This window comes from Mus musculus, chromosome 8 (genome assembly GCF_000001635.26).
Source record: "Mus musculus strain C57BL/6J chromosome 8, GRCm38.p6 C57BL/6J".
NCBI lineage: Eukaryota > Metazoa > Chordata > Mammalia > Rodentia > Muridae > Mus > Mus musculus.
Window position 1 is genome coordinate 69,856,383 of NC_000074.6, and position 18,267 is coordinate 69,874,649.

Here is an 18,267-nt window from a genome sequence, read left to right on the forward strand (position 1 = left end):
CAGAGGGGAAAAGCACAGGTGTCAGGTGGCTTATGAGCTGTGTGACATCCGTGTGGAACCTGGGACATCCTCAAGGACACTGTGCCCAGGTGTTTTGTAAGCAATTTTTTGTTGTTGTTCATTTTTAATCTTTTTTTTTAAGATTTATTTATTTATTATATGTAAGTACACTGTAGCTGTCTTCAGACACACCAGAAGAGGGAATCAGATCTTGTTACAGATGGTTGTGAGCCACCATGTGGTTGCTGGGATTTGAATTAAGGACCTTTGGAAGAGCAGTCGGGTGCTCTTACCTACTGAGCCATCTCACCAGCCCTCTTTTTTTTTTTTTTTTTTTTTTGGTTTTTCAAGACAGGGTTTCTCTGTGTAGCCTTGGCTGTCCTGGAACTCATTCTGTAGACCAGGCTGGCCTCGAACTCAGAAATCCGCCTGCCTCTGCCTCCCAAGTGCTGGGATTAAAAGCGTGCGCCACCACGCCCGGCTTTGTTCATTTTTAAATGACATCTGTGTGTGCACGTGTACATGAATGCCTGTTGCAGTGTGTGTGGAGATCAGAGCACAACTTTCAGGAGTCAGTTCTCTCCTTCCACTGTGGGTTCTGGGGATCGATTTCCCGTTTTTAGGCTTGATGGCAAGAGCTGTTCCCCCTGAGCCATCGCTCCTGCCCTGTTAATAGTTATTGTACTAGTACTACTTGTATATATACTGTTTATTATACTATAGTGTTATTGAAAAGACACTGACATAGAGCTGGAGCGATGACCCCTTTTTATGACGAGCACTGGCTGCTCTTCCAGAGGACTCAAGTTTAATTCCCAGTGCCCACATGGTGGCTCACAACCATCTGAAATTCAATTGCAGTGAATCCAACACCTGCTAGTCTCCATGGGCACTGGGCATACTCGTGATACACAAGGATACATGCACTGGACATACCCGTGATACACAGGGATACATGCAGGGAAATGCACACATATAAAAACAAAAAAAGAAGCTGGGCTTGGTGGCGCACGCCTTTAATTCCAGCACTCGGGAGGCAGAGGCAGGCAGATTTCTGAGTTCGAGGCCAGCCTGGTCTACAAAGTGAGTTCCAAGACAGCCAGGGTTATACAGAGAAACGCTGTCTCGAAAAACAAAAACAAAACAAAACAAAAAAAGAACCAAAAAAAAACGAAAAAAGAAAAAAATTATGACAAAGGGGAAGAAGCCTGTACAACCATTTAGTGAACCAAACTCTTTTTGTTTTCCATCCCTAATGAGAATGACTTTGGTTAGTTTGTTTGCTGACAATGGGACGCGGGGCCAGGAGCATGCTAGCTAGGCGCCTTCCCACTCTGCCACACCTCTGTCCTCCCTGGTTACTGGGAAGCATGGAGCCAAGCCTTGGATCTAGCAGGGCCAACAGTGTGTTAGTTACTTTCTCAATGTATCTGAGACAGTGTCTGATGGAAGCAGCTGAAGGGAGGAAAGACGTCCTGGGCTCAGAAGTGCCTGCTGCCATGACAGAGGACATGACAGCAGGAGGCTGTGTGAGAGGCCTAAAGGGTGTCTGCTTGGCAAGTAGCACCATGGGCCTGGCCCCCAGGCCTTCCTCCTGCCAGTCACATCTGCCCACATCCCCGACAGTCAGGAGAGGTACTCACTGGAGGCTTTGTGATGGCATCAGATCACCTCTGGAAATGGCATCACAGAAGCAACTCAGCCTGCTGCTCTATCCCTGGATTATTCCTGGTTTGCTCTTGTTTTTGTTTTTTTGTTTCCTTTTTTGTGTTTTTTTTTAAGATGCATTTCTAAATGACATTTATTTTGTGTGGGTGTAGTTGGGTGGTCACTCCTGTGGAGGTCAGAGGATAGCTCGTGATAATTTTGCCACTGTGTGAGGTTAGGATTTGAACTCAAGTCAGACACTTGGACCCAGTGAGCCTTCTCACCAGCCCCTTTTGTGTTTTTTGTTTGTTTGTTTGTTCAATTTTTCTTCTCTCTGGGTGTAAACACAGACGTGAGCATGTCACAGCCCATGTGCAGAGGACAGAGGACAGCTTGCAGGCTCAGTTTCTAAGGTTGGGACTGAAGCAGTTATGTTTGCACTGCTGAGACATCTCTGCTTCCTGTTGCCTGTGGAGTCTTTGTTTTCTTTGGGGTGAGATCGCCTGTAACTCAGGCTAGTCTCAAACTCAAATCTTACCGTATAGCTGGAACTGGCCTTGAACTCCTTGGTCTTCCTCCTCACTCTTCAGTGCTAGTGTGACACATATTTACCATGCGTATTTCTTTACGGTTCACCTCACAGCCTGGCTTGCCTGGACTCATTATGTGACCATGCTGGCCTCAAACTTACAGAAAACTATGCCCAACATTTCTGATGTTGTTGAGACAGGGCCTTACTGTGTAGCCCTGGCTACCTTGGAACTCTAGGTAGACTAGGCAGGCTGTGAACTAGGATATCTGGAGTCTTTGCCTCTAGAGCGCTGGGATTAAAACCTCATGCCGCCATGCCCAGCTCCTAACATTTCTTGGTCCAGTCAAGTTGATAATCAAAGTTCAGCATCCCAGTTTGCATGAATCCAAGCAATGTGTCATGTCTTCATGGGGTGTGGCGTGTGGGTCAGATTGGCTGGCAGGCCTGGTTTCCTGGGAAGGAGGCCCTGCTCCCTTGATGAGCTAACATTCTCACCATGCCTTTGCTGCCTCTTTCAGAAAGCATGCCCTGAACTGCCATCGGATGAAGTCTGCTCTCTTCAGTGTGCTCTGCGAGATCAAGGGGAAGACTGGTAGGCACCTCTAAGACTGTCTGCTCTGGCCTCATGTGGGCTGCACTTGTGGCCTCTTCACAGCTCTCTGACAGCACATGGTTCTGCCAGCTTTCAAAATTCAAAAAAATTGAATTTTATTCTAGCTCAAGAATTCAGGGTTATCCCCATGGAATTCTTCAGCCTCTGCACATATGGGGTGGGCAGCTGGCTGGATAGCTCAGTGGATAAAGGCACTTACCACCTGATGGATGGATGACCTGAGTTCCATCCCTAGGACCCACATGGTGGAATTGACTCTAGCAAGGTATCCTCTGACCTCCACACATGTTTCATGGCACATGCCCCATCTCACAAATAAAGAAGTATAGTAAAACAAGTTAAATGAAAAAGAGGGCCGGGCGTGGTGGCACACGCCTTTAATCCCAGCACTTGGGAGGCAGAGGCAGGTGGATTTCTGAGTTTGAGGCCAGCCTGGTCTACAGAGTGAGTTCCAGGACAGCCAGGGCTACACAGAGAAACCCTTTCTCAGGGAAAAAAAAAAAAAAAAACAACAACAACAACAAAAATGAAAAAGAGGTGTGGTTGGATCACTTTCCATGCATGCATGAGGCCAGAGTTCTGATTCCCAGCACCTGTGTAAATGGTAGCAATCCTAGTAAGATAGGATCCAGGGTCAAGCACGCTTTCTAGACTTGCCAAACCAGGTGGTTCTGGATTCAAGTGAGAGGCCTTAGCTCAATGTGTAAAGTGGAAGGGGCTGGAGAGACGATGGCTCAGCAGTTAAGAGCACTGGCTGCTCTTACAGAGGACCCAGCTTCAAGTTCCAGCAGCAGACTACTCTCACATGCACAGACATCCATACAGGCAAAACACCAGTCCAGTATGTGTGTGTGTGTTAATGATCAAGGAAAACATTGATGCCAACCATGGACCTACATACACTGTACACCTACACAAATACTACACACACATGTACATGCAAAGAATAGGCCAGGCCTCAGAGCACAGTCCTATCAACAGTCCAGGAAGCTGAGGCACAAAGATGCAAGTTCAATGTGACCCTGGCCTTCCTTATAAAACCTGTCTCAAAATTAATTAAAGTGCACACCTTTAATCTTACCACTCAAGAGGCAGAGACAGGAAGATCTCCGTGAGTTCAAGGTTAGCCTGGTCTACAGAACAAGTTCCAGGAGAGCCAGGGCTACACAGAAAAACCCTGTCTCAAAAAAAAAAAAAAAAAAAAAAAAAAAAAAAAAAAAAAAAAAAAAAAGAAAGAAAAGAAAAGAAAAGAAAAGAAGAAAGGAAAAAAGAAGGAAAGAAAAGAAAAGAGAAAAGACCATTAAATAAAGGCAAAGGCAGGCCCAGTGACTCACGCCTTTAATCCCAGCACTCAGGAGGCAGAGGCAGGCGGATTTCTGAGTTCTAGGCCAGCCTGGTCTTCAAAGTGAGTTCCAGGACAGCCAGGGCTACAGAGAAACCCTGTCTCAAAAAAAAAAAAAAAAAAAAAAACCATGGACCTCCTGCCTCAATCCCCCAAGTGCTGTGATTAGAGGTCTGCACTTCTAAGCCTGAGAGAGGATATCAGCTCCTATCAGTTTATGGCTCCAGGCGCTTCCTTCGAGGGGGACTGCAGATTGCTGGTGCTCTTGCACCTGTCTGTTTCAAGGAGGGGAAAGGCTTCAAACATATCTGTTGTAGCTTATATAATTTTGTCATGACCGAGAGGCCCAATGGTTTTCTACTGTGTGCTTTTTGTTTTGTTTGAGACAGAGTCTTATCCCAGGCTTGTCTCAAGCTTATGTAGTTGAGGCTGGCCTTGAATTCTCAGTCCTCCTGCCTCTGCCTCCTAGTGTTCGGATGCCAGGAGTGCATCCCTGCAACAAGCTTATGCAAATCTGGCGGATGCAGGACTCAGGCCTTAGACAAGGGATCCACTGACTGCATCCCTGCCGTGCTCCTCTGTGTGCACAGACCACCTGTTGTGTATCACATGTTGTGTATCTGACAGATACATGGATATGCCCTTCTTAGCCACTGTAAACAGTGCTACCAATGCCAGGTGTGTGCAGACGTATGTCCAGGTCCCTCCGCTTCTTATTTTTGTCTTTTTCTTTTTGGCAGTGCCCAGAGGGACCTAGGGCCTCTTGAATGCTGTGCTGGGTTAGTTAGTTCTCTTGCTGCCATGATAAAAACCCCTGGCTAAAGCCACGTGAGGAGGAAAGGTTTGTTGTGGCCCTTGGTTTAGGGGACACAGTCTACCATGATGGAGGAGCTGGCTGGCAGGAGCCTTTCAGCACTGTAGAGGGCAGGTGAAGCAACTGCTTACACTTCCTCATTTCTACCGCCTCCCAAAACATCACTGCCAGCTGGAGATTTTGTGCCTAGACATAGAGCCTGGACTAGTGGGTTTAATACCTGGGACCCAAATGACCCAAATGGTGCACAGAAAGAACCAACTACACACACACACACACACACACACACACACACACACACACACACACACACAAAGAGAAGTAAGAAAACATTAAGAGGACTTTGTAAACTGGTGAGCTTGCAGGGCATGTTTGACATTGAGACCTCTCCCCCTGTGCTCATCCTCGCTCTACTGAGTGCAGTGAGGCCCTGCTTGGCTTGTATAGTGCCTGCCTGTCATCCTCAGGAGGTGGAGACAGAAGGATCAAGAGTTTAAACCTAGCCTGGGCTACATGAAACACTGCCTCACCACCACTCAAAATTAATAAAAGCTGGGTGTAGTGGTGCACATCTTTAATCCCAGCACCCAGGAGTCAGAGGGAGGGAGGTCTCTGAGTTCGAGGCCAGCCTGGTCTACAGAATACCAGGACAGCCAGGGCTACACAGAGAAACTGTCACAAAGCAGGAGAGCAAAGGAGTGTCAGGTCTACTGCACCAGAGAAGGCCAAGGCTCATCTCAGAGAAACTTCTCCATGGTCTGACCTCTGATGCCCACAGGCAGTTGGCCAGGGCTCCCTCCAGTAATGGTTAGGACATGTCATAACAAAAGACAGAGGACACAGAGGGAGCTCCACTGAGAAACATATAAAACAGTGGAGCATGTCCACACTGAGAGGTGGACATTTGCCTGCATGCATGTTTGCATCTTATGCATGCCTGGTGCCCAAGGGTACCAGGAGACAGCACTGGATCCCCTAGGACTGGAATTGCCAATGGTTGTGAGCTGCATTGTGGGTGCTGGGAACTGAATCTGGGTCCTCTGCAAGAGCTGAACCATCTCTCCAGCCCTGTTACTGATTTTTTGTATGGAGATGGCACATGCTGTGCGGAGGTCAGAGGACAATGTGACAGGAGCCTTTGGGCTTGGCCACAGGCGCCTTTATTTACTTGCTGGACACCTCACCGACCTGGGAATGTTCTTTGAGGTTTTTAGAGTTTTGTTTTGTTTGTTCTGTTGTGATTTGGTTTTTCAAGGTGGGGTTTCTCTGTGTAGCCCCAATCTGTCCTGGAATTCATTCTGTAGACCAGGCTATCCTCAAACTCAGATATCCAACTGTCTCTGCCTACCAAGTGCTGGGATTAAAGGTGTGCACCACCACCACCTGGCCTAAAGGTTTTCTTTTTATAGTTTGTGTGTGTGTGTGTGTGTGTGTGTGTTGAGTGTATGACATGTGTTTGTGTACAGGGTGTATATTTTATGTGTATTGTGGGTATGCATGTCCCTATATGTAGTGTATATGTATACATGTGTACATGCATGTGTAGGAGTATATATTGGAGGCCAGAGGTTGATATTAGATGTCTTCCTTGATTGGGCTTCCCTTATTTTTGTTTTGAGACAAGATCTCACTGTGTAGCCCAGGCTGGCCTAGAACTTACTTTATAGACCAGGCTGGCCCTGAAGTCAGACATTGACACTCAAGCTGACTTGGAATAAAGGCATGCACCACAGTCTTTTTTTTTTTTCTAAGACAGGGTTTCTCTGTATCCCTGGCTGTCCTGGAACTCACTCTGTAGACCAGGCTGGCCTCGAACTCAGAAATCTGCCTGCCTCTGCCTCCCAAGTGCTGGGATTAAAGGCATGTGCCACCACTGCCTGGCTTATTTATTTATTTATTTATTTTTAAAAGATGGTTATATTTATTTATTTGTTGTGGGTTGTTTTAGATTTTATTTTTTATTTTCTGTATATTAGTATTTTATTAGTATTTGCCAGGATGTATGTGAGCACCATGTGTGTGCACTGTCAGAATTACAGACGGGAGCCAGCTCACTAGCAGCTGAATCAGGCATTTCCTTTTCTAATTTATACGAGTACTATCCCACCACATGCCACACACACACACACACACACACACATAGACTCATGGACACACGGACACACATGGATACAGATGCATGCATGCATACACATGCACAGAGAACATGGACACATGGGCATGTAGCAGAACCCATCAGTGCAATACTGTGCCTGGTCCCCATGATAAGCTATTGCCTTTACTATCTTTTCACCTTTATTTATCTTGTAGGAGGGAAGGGAGAGGCACATGTAGATAGAGGGTCAGCTGCAGGACTTGGCTCTCCTTCCGCCACACGGGCTTGGGGATTGGTTCTATGCCATCCGGCTTGGCAGCAAGCTCTCCCCACTGAGCTGTCTCACTAGCTCTGTGCCTGTCTCTGCATTTGCACCCACACCAGCATGGCCCCTCCCCAGCACTTAGGATGCTCTGCTCACTCAAGGCACCTACCCTGAAACCCACTCAGCCTGGCTGTGTTCCCATGTGGTTGTCAAGTTCTGCCCACACATGCTGCTGTGTCCCAGTGTCCTCTCCTCAGCCAGGACTGTGGGCTTGAATTGTTGTCCCAGTGGGTCACTAGGTGTCTCTGATCCAATGTGGAAATAAAGAAACTGGAGGATGGCTTAGAGGTCAAGAGTGTTTCCTGGTCTTGCAAAGGACTGAGTTCAGTCCCCAGCACCTACACTGGGCAGCATACAGTTGCCTGTGAACCCAGCTCTAGGGGTCAGCCATGGACTTCCTGGACTCCCAGGGCACCTGCAGTCACACATGCACATGCCCACACACAGATGCGCACATAATTGATATTTTTAAGTGATGCCCAGCCATGGTGCCAGTGCCACTTGGTCCTGGCTACTTTTCTCTTCAGAGAGCACATCCTGGTCTGCCTCTGTTCCCTCTAGCCGTGAGCATCCAGTTTCAGGAAGAGGACCCTCCCGATGCCCAGCTGCTGAGGTTGGATAACATGCTGCTGGCTGAGGGTGTGTCCAGGCCAGAGAAGAGAGGCCGAGGAGCAGCAGCAGGCAGCACAGCAACACCAGGTGGCTGTCCAAATGACAATAGCATTGAGCACTCAGACTACAGGGCCAAGCTGTCCCAGATCCGACAGATTTACCACTCTGAGCTAGAGAAGTATGAACAGGTGATCTTTCTACATGCAAGAGTTTGTCTTGTGAATGTGCACTGGCCACAGACAGATGTGGACATGAGCTCCCTGCTCTATGGCAGAGCAGGGACAGCCCGCCACAGTCAGTCACTGCAGAGGGGCTGGTGTCACTGAAAGCGCTTTCCCCTCACTCCTCAGAGCTGACCTGAGTGTGAGCTGTGGGGGTGGCAGATGTGGTCAGCTGTGGAGCCCACTGCCCCGCACCACTGGCTGCTGAGTCACAGGCTGGCCCATCTTTTCCCACCCCAGGCCTGTCGTGAGTTCACCACACATGTCACCAACCTTCTCCGGGAACAGAGTAGGGTGAGGCCTGTGTCTTGCAGGGAGATGGAACACATGGTGAACACCATCCAGAGCAAGTTCAGTGCCATCCAGAGGCAGCTGAAGCAGAGCACGTGTGAGGCTGTGATGACTCTACGCTCACGGTTCCTGGATGCCAGGTCAGGGGCTGCGTGCCACTGGGGTCCCCGAGGGTTGGCCCTTAGATAATAGAAGCAGGATCAGAGTAGGATAGTTCCGATGTTTATGTCATAGTGTTGCAAGCGCTAATCCCATGTTCTCCCTACCACTGAGCCCAGCCAAGCTCTGTCTTGTTTTTAAGTCTGTCCAGAGGGTCTAGCCAAGGCCTCACATAGCTTCTTTATGAGAAGACCCAAAGTACAAACTGCTGGTTTGTTGTGTGTGTGTGTGTGAATGGCAGGTGAGTGTGTCATGGCACAGCGCGTGGACAGCAGAGGACAGCCTCAGGGTCTCTGCTGTTTTCCACTGGATGTGTCAGGCCAGCTGCCCAGTTCAGAGGATTCTCCTGTCTGCCTCCTGTCGTGCCTGCCTGTGGAGCTCTGTGACTACAGACATGTGCTGACATTATGGCTCCACATGGGTCAGGGAACCCAGACTCGGGTCTTCTTACATGTTCCTTACCTACTGGGGCATCTGTAAAGCCCCTGATTGACCGGGATTGCTCACTCAGTTAAGTGTTCGCTGTGCAGTCAGAAGGACCTGAGTTTGCACACCCAGCACCCACATAAAAAGCCAGAAATAGGCCAGCAATATGGTGCAGGGGGTAAAGGAACTTGCTGCAAAAGTCTCAAAACCTGAATTTGATCCCAGAAATGACCTGAACCTGCAGGAATAAGGGTTCTAAATGTTGAAGTGTTAAGTAGGAGGGTCGAGAGGAGATAAGCAATAGCTGGGACCAGGAGACCTTGCATAAGTGACGACTTCTGCTAAGAGAGTTTGTTCAGAAGTACATCACCCTATATACTATTTTCAGAGGGGAAATGGCAAGGCTGGGAGAGAGCAAAGTCAAGCAAAGAGTACATAAGGTGCTCAGACAGAGCTGCTTAAGGACCGACAACCACAGCCTGGGGGCAGAGCCAGGTCCCCGGAAGCTGCAGTCTTGGCTTCTCTGAGGCTCTGGACAGGCACACAGAGCTAGTGTTCTCTTTGTCCTCTCATCTGGGTCTCTGGTGTGTGCACACACACAGACATACACACACACACACACACACACAGACACACATAAACACACACATACACACACACACACTTCTACACACACAGACACTTACACACAGACACATACACACACATACACTCACACATGCACACACACACACACACACAAAGACTTTTTAAAGCCAGGAGCTGCTGCAACCCAGGCACTGGAAACATGGAGACGGGCTGGTCCCTAGGCCTGCTGATCACCTCTGCCCAGTGAGTGAGCTCCAGGTTCAGTGCGAGACCACACCTCAAAGAAAGAAGATGGAGAGTGATGGAGGACACAGGCACCCACCCACCTCTGGCCTGTACATGCACAGGAGATTAGGGACATGAGAGATGTGACTCTACCCCAGCAGGGAAGCACTGCAGACTGGGCATCTCTGTCTGTAGGCGCAAGCGGCGGAATTTCAGCAAGCAGGCCACAGACGTGCTGAATGAATATTTCTATTCCCATTTGAGCAACCCTTACCCCAGTGAAGAGACCAAAGAAGAGCTGGCCAGGAAGGGTGGCATCACAGTGTCCCAGGTGAGCCCTTCTGCCCCGGGGATGGGGTGGGGGTGGGGCCTCAGACTCCTGGAGGAGTTACTTAATAATGTATGAAGGAGACTCCTGGGAAAGTTACTTAATGTATGGGGAGGACTCCTAGGAAAGTTTGTTAATATGGGAGGAGGGAAGACTCCTGGGAAAGTTATTGCTGTGTGGGGAGGACCCATGGGGAAGTTCCTTACTGTGTGGGGAGGACCCGTGGGGAAGTTCCTTACTGTGTGGGGAGGACCCGTGGGGAAGTTCCTTACTGAGTGGGGAGGACCCGTGGGGAAGTTCCTTACTGTGTGGGAGGACCCATGGGGAAGTTCCTTACTGTGTGGGGAGGACCCGTGGGGAAGTTCCTTACTGTGTGGGAGGTCCCATGGGGAAGTTCCTTACTGTGTGGGGAGGACCCGTGGGGAAGTTCCTTACTATGTGGGAGGACCCGTGGGGAAGTTCCTTACTGTGTGGGAGGACCCATTGGGAAGTTCCTTACTGTGTGGGAGGACCCATTGGGAAGTTCCTTACTGTGTGGGGAGGACCTGTGGGGAAGTTCCTTACTGTGTGGGAGGACCCATGGGGAAGTTCCTTACTGTGTGGGGAGGACCTGTGGGGAAGTTCCTTACTGTGTGGGAGGACCCATGGGGAAGTTCCTTACTGTGTGGGAGGACCCATGGGGAAGTTCCTTACTATGTGGGAGGACCCATGGGGAAGTTCCTTACTGTGTGGGAGGACCCATGGGGAAATTCCTTACTGTGTGGGAGGACCCCATTGGGAAGTTCCTTACTATGTGGGAGGACCCATTGGGAAGTTCCTTACTGTGTGGGGAGGACCTGTGGGGAAGTTCCTTACTGTGTGGGAGGACCCATGGGGAAGTTCCTTACTGTGTGGGGAGGACCCGTGGGGAAGTTCCTTACTGTGTGGCCCTGGTCAGGTGCCTCAGCCTGGCTCTGCTCCAATCCCGGCTCTGCGCTGTGAATTAGAATTTTGGTGGGGACTCTGCTCCCTCTCCTAGAAGAGGAGTGCGAGAGTGTCATGGCACCTCAAGGTGCTGGTGTGAGCTCTAGGAGACTGGCAGCTCAGGCTCCTGGGACCCGTGTGGTTGCAGCAGGACAGATATGTAGTATGAGCTCTGCTGGGTGAGTGAGAAACCTGACCCTGTTTGGCAACAATCACCTTTGCCTTTCTTGGAATTGGAGGCAAAGGAGAGAGTGACTAGAGGCCATAGTGCTAAGAGAACATTCCTGAAGTTTCAGAGTGAGTGGCGGGAAGGCAGGGCCAGCACTGGAGCCAGGAGTGCAAGCCCCACAGGCTGCAGCATGGGGTCACTCAGCCACAGCTCCTCTGACATTAGTCACTGCAGCCCTGTCACATGCCATGTTCCTCCTTGCTTCACAGTTGGAAAGGGTGAGTGTCCTGCCCTTAGGCACTGCCCTCAGCCCAGGCTGTTCTAGTTATGTCTCCGTGACAGAGCCCAGGGTCCTATTCCTCAGGGAGCAGTCGGACGTCCTCACAAGGCCAGAGCTGAGGGCAGGGTCTGCACCTCTGGTCAGAGTGTAAGCCTGGGAGCTTGGGCACTATGGACAGTGTGAACAACAGGCAGATCACCCCACCCTTCTGCCCCTGGCACCATGTTGCTGGTGCCAGGTCCTCCAGGGAACAGAGTAAGCAAGGTTCAAAGGCCCTGCTACATCCAGGGCCACTCCTATTGGGTGACCTGGGCCCTGTGCTAGAAGCTTCACTCCACTTTGTCACATCCCCTAGTCGGTGACAGGATCTACTAAAGTGGCCTGCCATATTAGTTAAGAGAGGTTTTGAATTTGGGGTACAGAGGAGTAGGCCATGAGGTGCACCTCAGCAGAAGTCAAGAGAAAGGAAACACCATTAGGGCACCTCAGGCTGAGGAAACCCCAAGGGCAGCTGAGCCAAGGGTGAGGTAGGGTCTCTCTGTGGAGATGAGTTTCCTGCCGGCCACTGAACCCTCTCAGCAGTGCTCAAATCCACACTGAAACTCTGATCTTTGTCTAGAGCCATGAAGAGTTGAGTAGCCTGTGTCCAAGCTATAGAGGAAGGTCACTTGAACCCAGGAATCCAGTCCATCTGGGTAACACAGTTAGATCCTTATGTCAAAAAGAAAATACAGGACTGGGCCTGGTAGAGCATCCCTTCAGTCCCAGCCATCAGGAGATGACAGGCATCTCTGTGAGTTCAAGGCTAACCTGGTTTACACAGAGAGTTCCAGGACAGCCAGGGCTATACAGAGAAACTCTGGGGGGGGGGGAGAGGAGGGGGAGGAGGAGGAGGAAAGTAGTAGTAGTGGTCATTGTCATAGACATCGTCATAGACGTAGTCATGGTACTATAGTGGAGTTAGAGAGCTGGCTCAGAAGTTAAGAGTACCGACTGCGCTGGGCATGGTGGCGAACGCCTTTAATCCCAGCACTCAGGAGGTAGAGGAGGCAGAGGCAGAGGCAGAGGCAGAGGCAGAGGCAGAGAGAGAGGCAGAGAGGCAGAGAGGCAGAGAGGCAGAGGCAGAGGAGGCAGAGGCAGGCGGATTTCTGAGTTCCAGGCCAGCCTGGTCTACAAAGTGAGTTCCAGGACAGCCAGGGCTACACAGAGAAACCCTGTCTCAAAAAAAAAAAAAAAAAGAGTACCAACTGCTTTTCTAGACTACCTGGGTTCAATTCCCAGCACCCACATGGCAGCACACAGCCATCTTTAACTTTAGTTCCAGGATGTCCCATGCCCTCTTCCCACCTCTAGCAGCCCCAGACATGCACAGGCACACATGCACATGCATGCATGCAGGCAAAGCACGCAAGCACATCTAACAAAATGAAAGCACCTTAGAGAGCACTAAGCACCTGGTGGAGGTGTGGCCCTCCCTGCAGGACAGGACAGAGCCCTGCAGTTACCTGGGGCCTTTTCCCTGTTTTGTTCAATTGGGTGAAGTTGTTTAGCTGGATCTCACTTCAGCCTAGGCTGGCCTTGAATTTACAGCAGTCCTCCTGCTTCAGCCTCTCAGAGTCTATGCTAACAAGTATGAGCTATTAAGCTGGTACCATTTTGTTTGTTTGTTTGTTTGTACTAGAGTTGGTATTATTATTTTTTATATTTGTGTATTTATTTGTGGGGGGTGTACGCGTGTGTGCAGTCTCCTCTTGCACCAATCCGTGCATCGATCACTGTGCGTGTGTGGTGCCTGTCACTGAAGAAATGGAGAGATCTGAGGACAGCTTTAGCAGTTATTCCCCTCTCCTGCCACTGTGTGGCTCCTCGGAATTGAACTCAGGTCATCAAACTTGGCACCTTTAAGCCATCTGGATCAGCCCCTGAGAGGAAAGGTCTCTAATCGAGTCTTCATACGGTTTGTCCCCAGCATGGCCCACACCAGAACAATGTCATTGTCGGTCCATCTATCCACAGGTCTCTAACTGGTTTGGCAACAAAAGAATCCGGTACAAAAAGAATACAGGGAAGTTTCAGGAAGAAGCCACCATGTACACAGGGAAAGCATCCACAGTCACCAAGGCCCGGCGTCCCAGGGGTCAGAGCAGCTGCCAGTCCACACCCAGCCCAGGTGACGAGGCCATTGGCTTTAACTTAAGCTTTCTGTGAGGTTAGGTGGGACCTAAGCTACCCGATCCGTGTAGATAGCCAGTGCCAGCAGAGGGACAGACAAGAGTGTCTTAATTTCACAGGCCAGCATCACCTACACAAGGCCAGGGGAAGTACAGGTGGCTGGATGCTTTAGGGGGTCAGATCCAGAATCTGTCTGTCTGCCTCCCCTTTCTTCCAAGACAGGCTTTCTCTGTGTAGAACTCACTCTGGAGACCAGGCTGCCTCCCGAGTGCCACCCCCACTTGGCCCAGAGTCTCTCTCGATGAGGGACTGAGCAGATGCTACCAGAAATCCCTGTGACTGCTGACCCAGATTCTGCTGTGACACCCCCAACTGACTGCCCATTTCTCACAGGTCCCTGTGGCCCCTTGCCACTGACCAATGGAAGTGACGTGGTTCTCACTCTGCGGACCCTGGCCTTCCTCCAGCCCCCCACTGGGGGAGTCTGCCTACAGCCCCTGGTGAGTCAGCTGGGACCCCTCCAGGGCTTTGGGGAGGTAGAGGAGCCCTGGTGTTGGGTCTCTGGGGAAGGAAACCCCAAGGAAAGGTGGGAGCATTTAACCTCTGGACTCAGACCCACCTGTCACGGGGGCTGGAGACCTGGTGGAGTGGGGGTGGCTCACACTGAAAAGGCATCTCTGCCAGGCTGGGATACACGTTAGTAACTGGGGTCTAGACAGCCAAGTTGCCTCCAGAACTTTGCCAGGGTGGCAGCTGTGTAGAGCCTGTGACCTCTCAGTCTGTCCTGGGTGTCGGATGAGGGCCCTGCATAAACAGAGTGGGCTCTGGCATGGTGGCCCCATGAGCCCAGCAGCTTCCCTGAAGCTCCCTTAGAACCAGCCCCGGGGCTTGGAGTAGTGCCCACCGGGAGTGAGCTGGGTGAGCCCGGCTCTCTCAGGCCCTGCCTGCCACCACCTTGAGTCCCAGCCTAATGCAAGCTTCAGGCTGTGGAGCAGAGTCTGGGCCTGCTTCTCGAACACCTGAAGCTAAGGTGCTCTGGGACAGAGCCAGCAGGAGTGAGGGAGCGAAGCACCAGTCTGCCCTGCTCTGCCACACCTGCCCATTCCAGCACTGAGCCAAGAGTCAGGCTGTGCCATGCCCTGCAGGAACCCACCTAAGTGTCCTGTGGGTACAACATGTCCCAAGGACACCCTTTGTCTTGTTGTTTGTTTAAGATGATCTCTCTACATACCACTGGCTGTCCTGGTATTCACTCTTTAGACCAGGCTAGCCTTGAATTCACAGAGTTCTTCCTGCCTCTGTCTCCCAAGGGCTTAAAGGAATATACCATCATGACAGACCCATGCCAACACCTTCATACCCATTCAGCTGGCTCTTCTTAAAGGTCACTCTGCCAGCATGGCCACTGTTCTTCTATCCAGCTGCTTCAGCATATGCCTGCCATGGCCTCACTCACAGAGCCTCTAGCACACATGCCATGCCTGATACAGTGGACAAGGACAGTGTCCTTTGAGCTTAGCACATCCATCCAGCTGTCCTTAGACAGATGGGCAGAGTAGCCCCAATGTGTGCTGTGGTCATGCACACTGCAGACAAGCGGAGGCTCCTGCCCCTGTGAGGAAGGAGCCCACAGTCATGGCCTTGCCACAGGCTGCTGGTTCTGACATCCCCCAAGGCATTTGCTGGAGGGGTGTGGGCTCAGAGCCCACCTGGCTCTTTCTGGAACTCCTCTGCTAGCATGTTCTGTGTAGGTACCTTTGGGGACACAGGAACTGGGTAGTCACCCACTCTCATGCTCTTATCTTTCCAGGTCCATAGTAACTGGCAGAGGGCCGCCCCACAGCCAGCCTCATCACCTGCGGGAGAGTCTGGCAGCTTCAATTGGGATGCTGCATCTAATTAAGTTTCTGGCACCTGGCTGAGTGCCATAGGTGACTGGCCCTGTGTCCTGCTGATGACCTCAGAAGTCCTGGCTGCGGCTTTGCCCTTTTTCAGGCCACTTGCCTCCCCACCTTGGTGTGATTTTTTTTTTTAAAGAAACATCAGTTAAGTGACTGACAGTGGACTGTTCATTCTGAGCACCCGATTAAAGTTTTGACCTGTTTGCATTCCAGTGTTTTCAATACAGGCTTGTCTAAGTGACAGGTGACAACCTAGATGCCATTATCAGCTCTAAAACCTTGTGGGAGCTGTGGCATGGCCTCTGCTCTTATTGGGAATGGGTTTGGCTTTGTGGTTCTGTTTTAGCTCTTTTGTGTTTGGTTTGGGGATTTTGAGAATTTGGGAGAATTTGAAGCCTTATCCCATTTCCCCTGTGCAGCAACCAATAGGGCCTTCCCTCCATAGCCTGTACCCTGGAGCGCTTGTCAGGCAGTCCTCATGGCTGTGACCTCATCCTATCAGCCACTATCACAACAGTAACAAAGTGCCCCTTTTCCTACAGCCTGGGAAGAACCCATAACAGGTGGAGGCCACCTTATCCCTGGGACCCAGCCAGGTGTACCCTGTGGCTGCCTGCTATGTGAGTGTCACCATGTGCTCTGCTGAGCCTGAGGGCTGTCAAGTGGTTAGCAGCTACCTGTCGTGACTGGACACTCTCATCCTCCAAAGGCGCTGTCTCCACCATCAGTCTGTCCCCACGCACATCTCCAGGCCCCGCAGCCACTTATCTGGGTTCACCTTCTTCTGTACAGTGTCAGTGGCCCACATCCCACCTGGGATTCTGTATCTAGCTTCTGACAGGAGCACTTTTGAAGTTTTGCCATATTATAGAATGGATCAGGGACTGGAGAGATGGCTCAGCAGTTACGAGCACTGACTGCTCTTCCAGAGGTGTCCTGAGTTCAATTCCCAGCAACCACATGGTGGCTCACAACCATCTGCAATGGGATCTGATGCACTCTTCTGGTGTGTCCGAAGTCAGCTACAGTGTACTTGCATCTAATAAATAAATCTTTCAAAAATAAAAAATATTTTATGTAATAGGCCATTCTGCCTGCATGTATGTTCAAGTACCAGGTGTGTACCAGAGGGTGAGCAGAGGGTGCCAGGTCTCTGGGAACTGAAGTTACGGACAGTTGGGAGCTATGATGTGGTGCTGGGAGTTGAACCCAGGTCCTCTGGAAAAGCAGTCGTTGTTCTTTTGGTTTGATTGTTTTGTTGTTGTTTTCTTGAGACAGGGCTTCTCTGTGTAGCCCTGGCTGTCCTGGAACTCGCTCTGTAGATTTGGCTGGTCTCAAACTCAGAGATCCACCTACCTCTGCCTTCCAAATGCTACGTTTAAAGGTGTGCTCCACCACTACCACCGGGTACAGTCAGTGTTCTTAATCACTGAGCCATCCTTCCCTTTCCCAAAGCCTCACCCTTTTCCACAATTAATTAATATATCGCTGAGCAAGGTGTCTTTGGAGACGAACCCCACTGACGTGCAGAGAAGCTGAAGGCAGTGGCCACTGACACTCTACACATCCCTGCGGTGCACAGCCTGGGACTGAGCACGTTCCCAGCCACTCACATGCTACAGAGAAAAAGCTTGAGAATCTGGAAGCTTCTCTGGCTGAGGTGAGGCACATGAATAGGTGGAGGAGGGTATTACCTGCCCAGAAGCCTGGCTAGGGCCAACACCATCCTGAGCCATTGACAGACCGGTATTTGAGGCTCCCACCGTCCCTGTGAGCCCTGCTGGGACCACAATTGTCTCAGCCTCTGAATGGAGAACGGAGTGGCAGAGAGAGAGAGAGAGAGAGACAGAGAGACAGAGAGAGACAGAGAGAAAGAGAGAGACAGAGAGAGAAAGAGAAAGAGAGAGAGAGAGAGAGAGAGAGAGAGAGAGAGAGAGAGAGAGAGAGAGAGAGAGAGAGAGAGAGAGAGAGAGTCAGTCAGTCAGTCTCAGGAACACTGGCTCAAGGAAGGAAGAGCAGTGGGAGAAGAGCCATAGAAAGGAAATGGAGACAGCAAGACTAAGGAGGGATAGGCCTGGATCTTACTGGAGAGGGCAGGTTTTACCTTCAAGAGTTTCAATGATAACGCAGTGTAGATGCCCTCAAGCCCCCCTGATGCCTCTGAAGGAACTATGGAAGCCACAGACAGCGAATGAGTCAAATCAAGGAAAAAGCAGGAGGGACCTTAGGGAACCTCACAGGGCTCAGTTGCAGTTACGTCTTTTGCCACGAGGAGGCGCAGTCAACCTAAAAAAACTAAATCCCGTCTCCAGAATTCTAAAGCAATCTAAAAACTGGAAGGAAGGCTTCTGAGCCTCAGTTTCCCTATCTATAACGTAGGGAGGTCACAGGAACAACCGTTCTGGGGGAGGTCTGTGAGCAGAAGCCAGGAAAATGTGTCACCGTCCAGCACACAGATGATAAGCAAAGCATAAATACTGGACCGAACCCATAGGATCTGAGGACCAGCAGAGGCCCAGGTGTTCGAGGAGAGAGGATCATGGAGGTGGAACTGCCCTTCAGGC

General features: G+C 50.6%; 1 protein-coding gene across 10 annotated transcripts in view; it reads left to right on the forward strand.

The window, feature by feature from the left end:
* Pbx4 (pre B cell leukemia homeobox 4) overlaps positions 1-15,910 on the forward strand; it is a 39,817-nt gene extending 23,907 nt beyond the window's left edge. Inside the window, exons 2-8 of one of the 10 annotated variants that reach the window (XM_006509800.3) lie at positions 2,698-2,771; positions 7,930-8,168; positions 8,442-8,632; positions 10,155-10,221; positions 13,647-13,800; positions 14,196-14,302; positions 15,613-15,910. In XM_006509800.3, the coding sequence (XP_006509863.1) occupies positions 2,698-2,771; positions 7,930-8,168; positions 8,442-8,632; positions 10,155-10,221; positions 13,647-13,800; positions 14,196-14,302; positions 15,613-15,705 (925 nt within the window). In that variant the 3' untranslated portion in view covers positions 15,706-15,910. Of the gene's footprint in view, positions 1-2,697; positions 2,772-7,929; positions 8,169-8,441; positions 8,633-10,085; positions 10,222-13,646; positions 13,801-14,195; positions 14,303-15,612 lie in introns of all 10 variants that reach the window. The other 9 variants (XM_030243862.1, NM_001024954.2, XM_030243864.1 and 6 more) reach the window with 9 other exon arrangements.
* Positions 15,911-18,267: the final 2,357 nt, after the last annotated feature.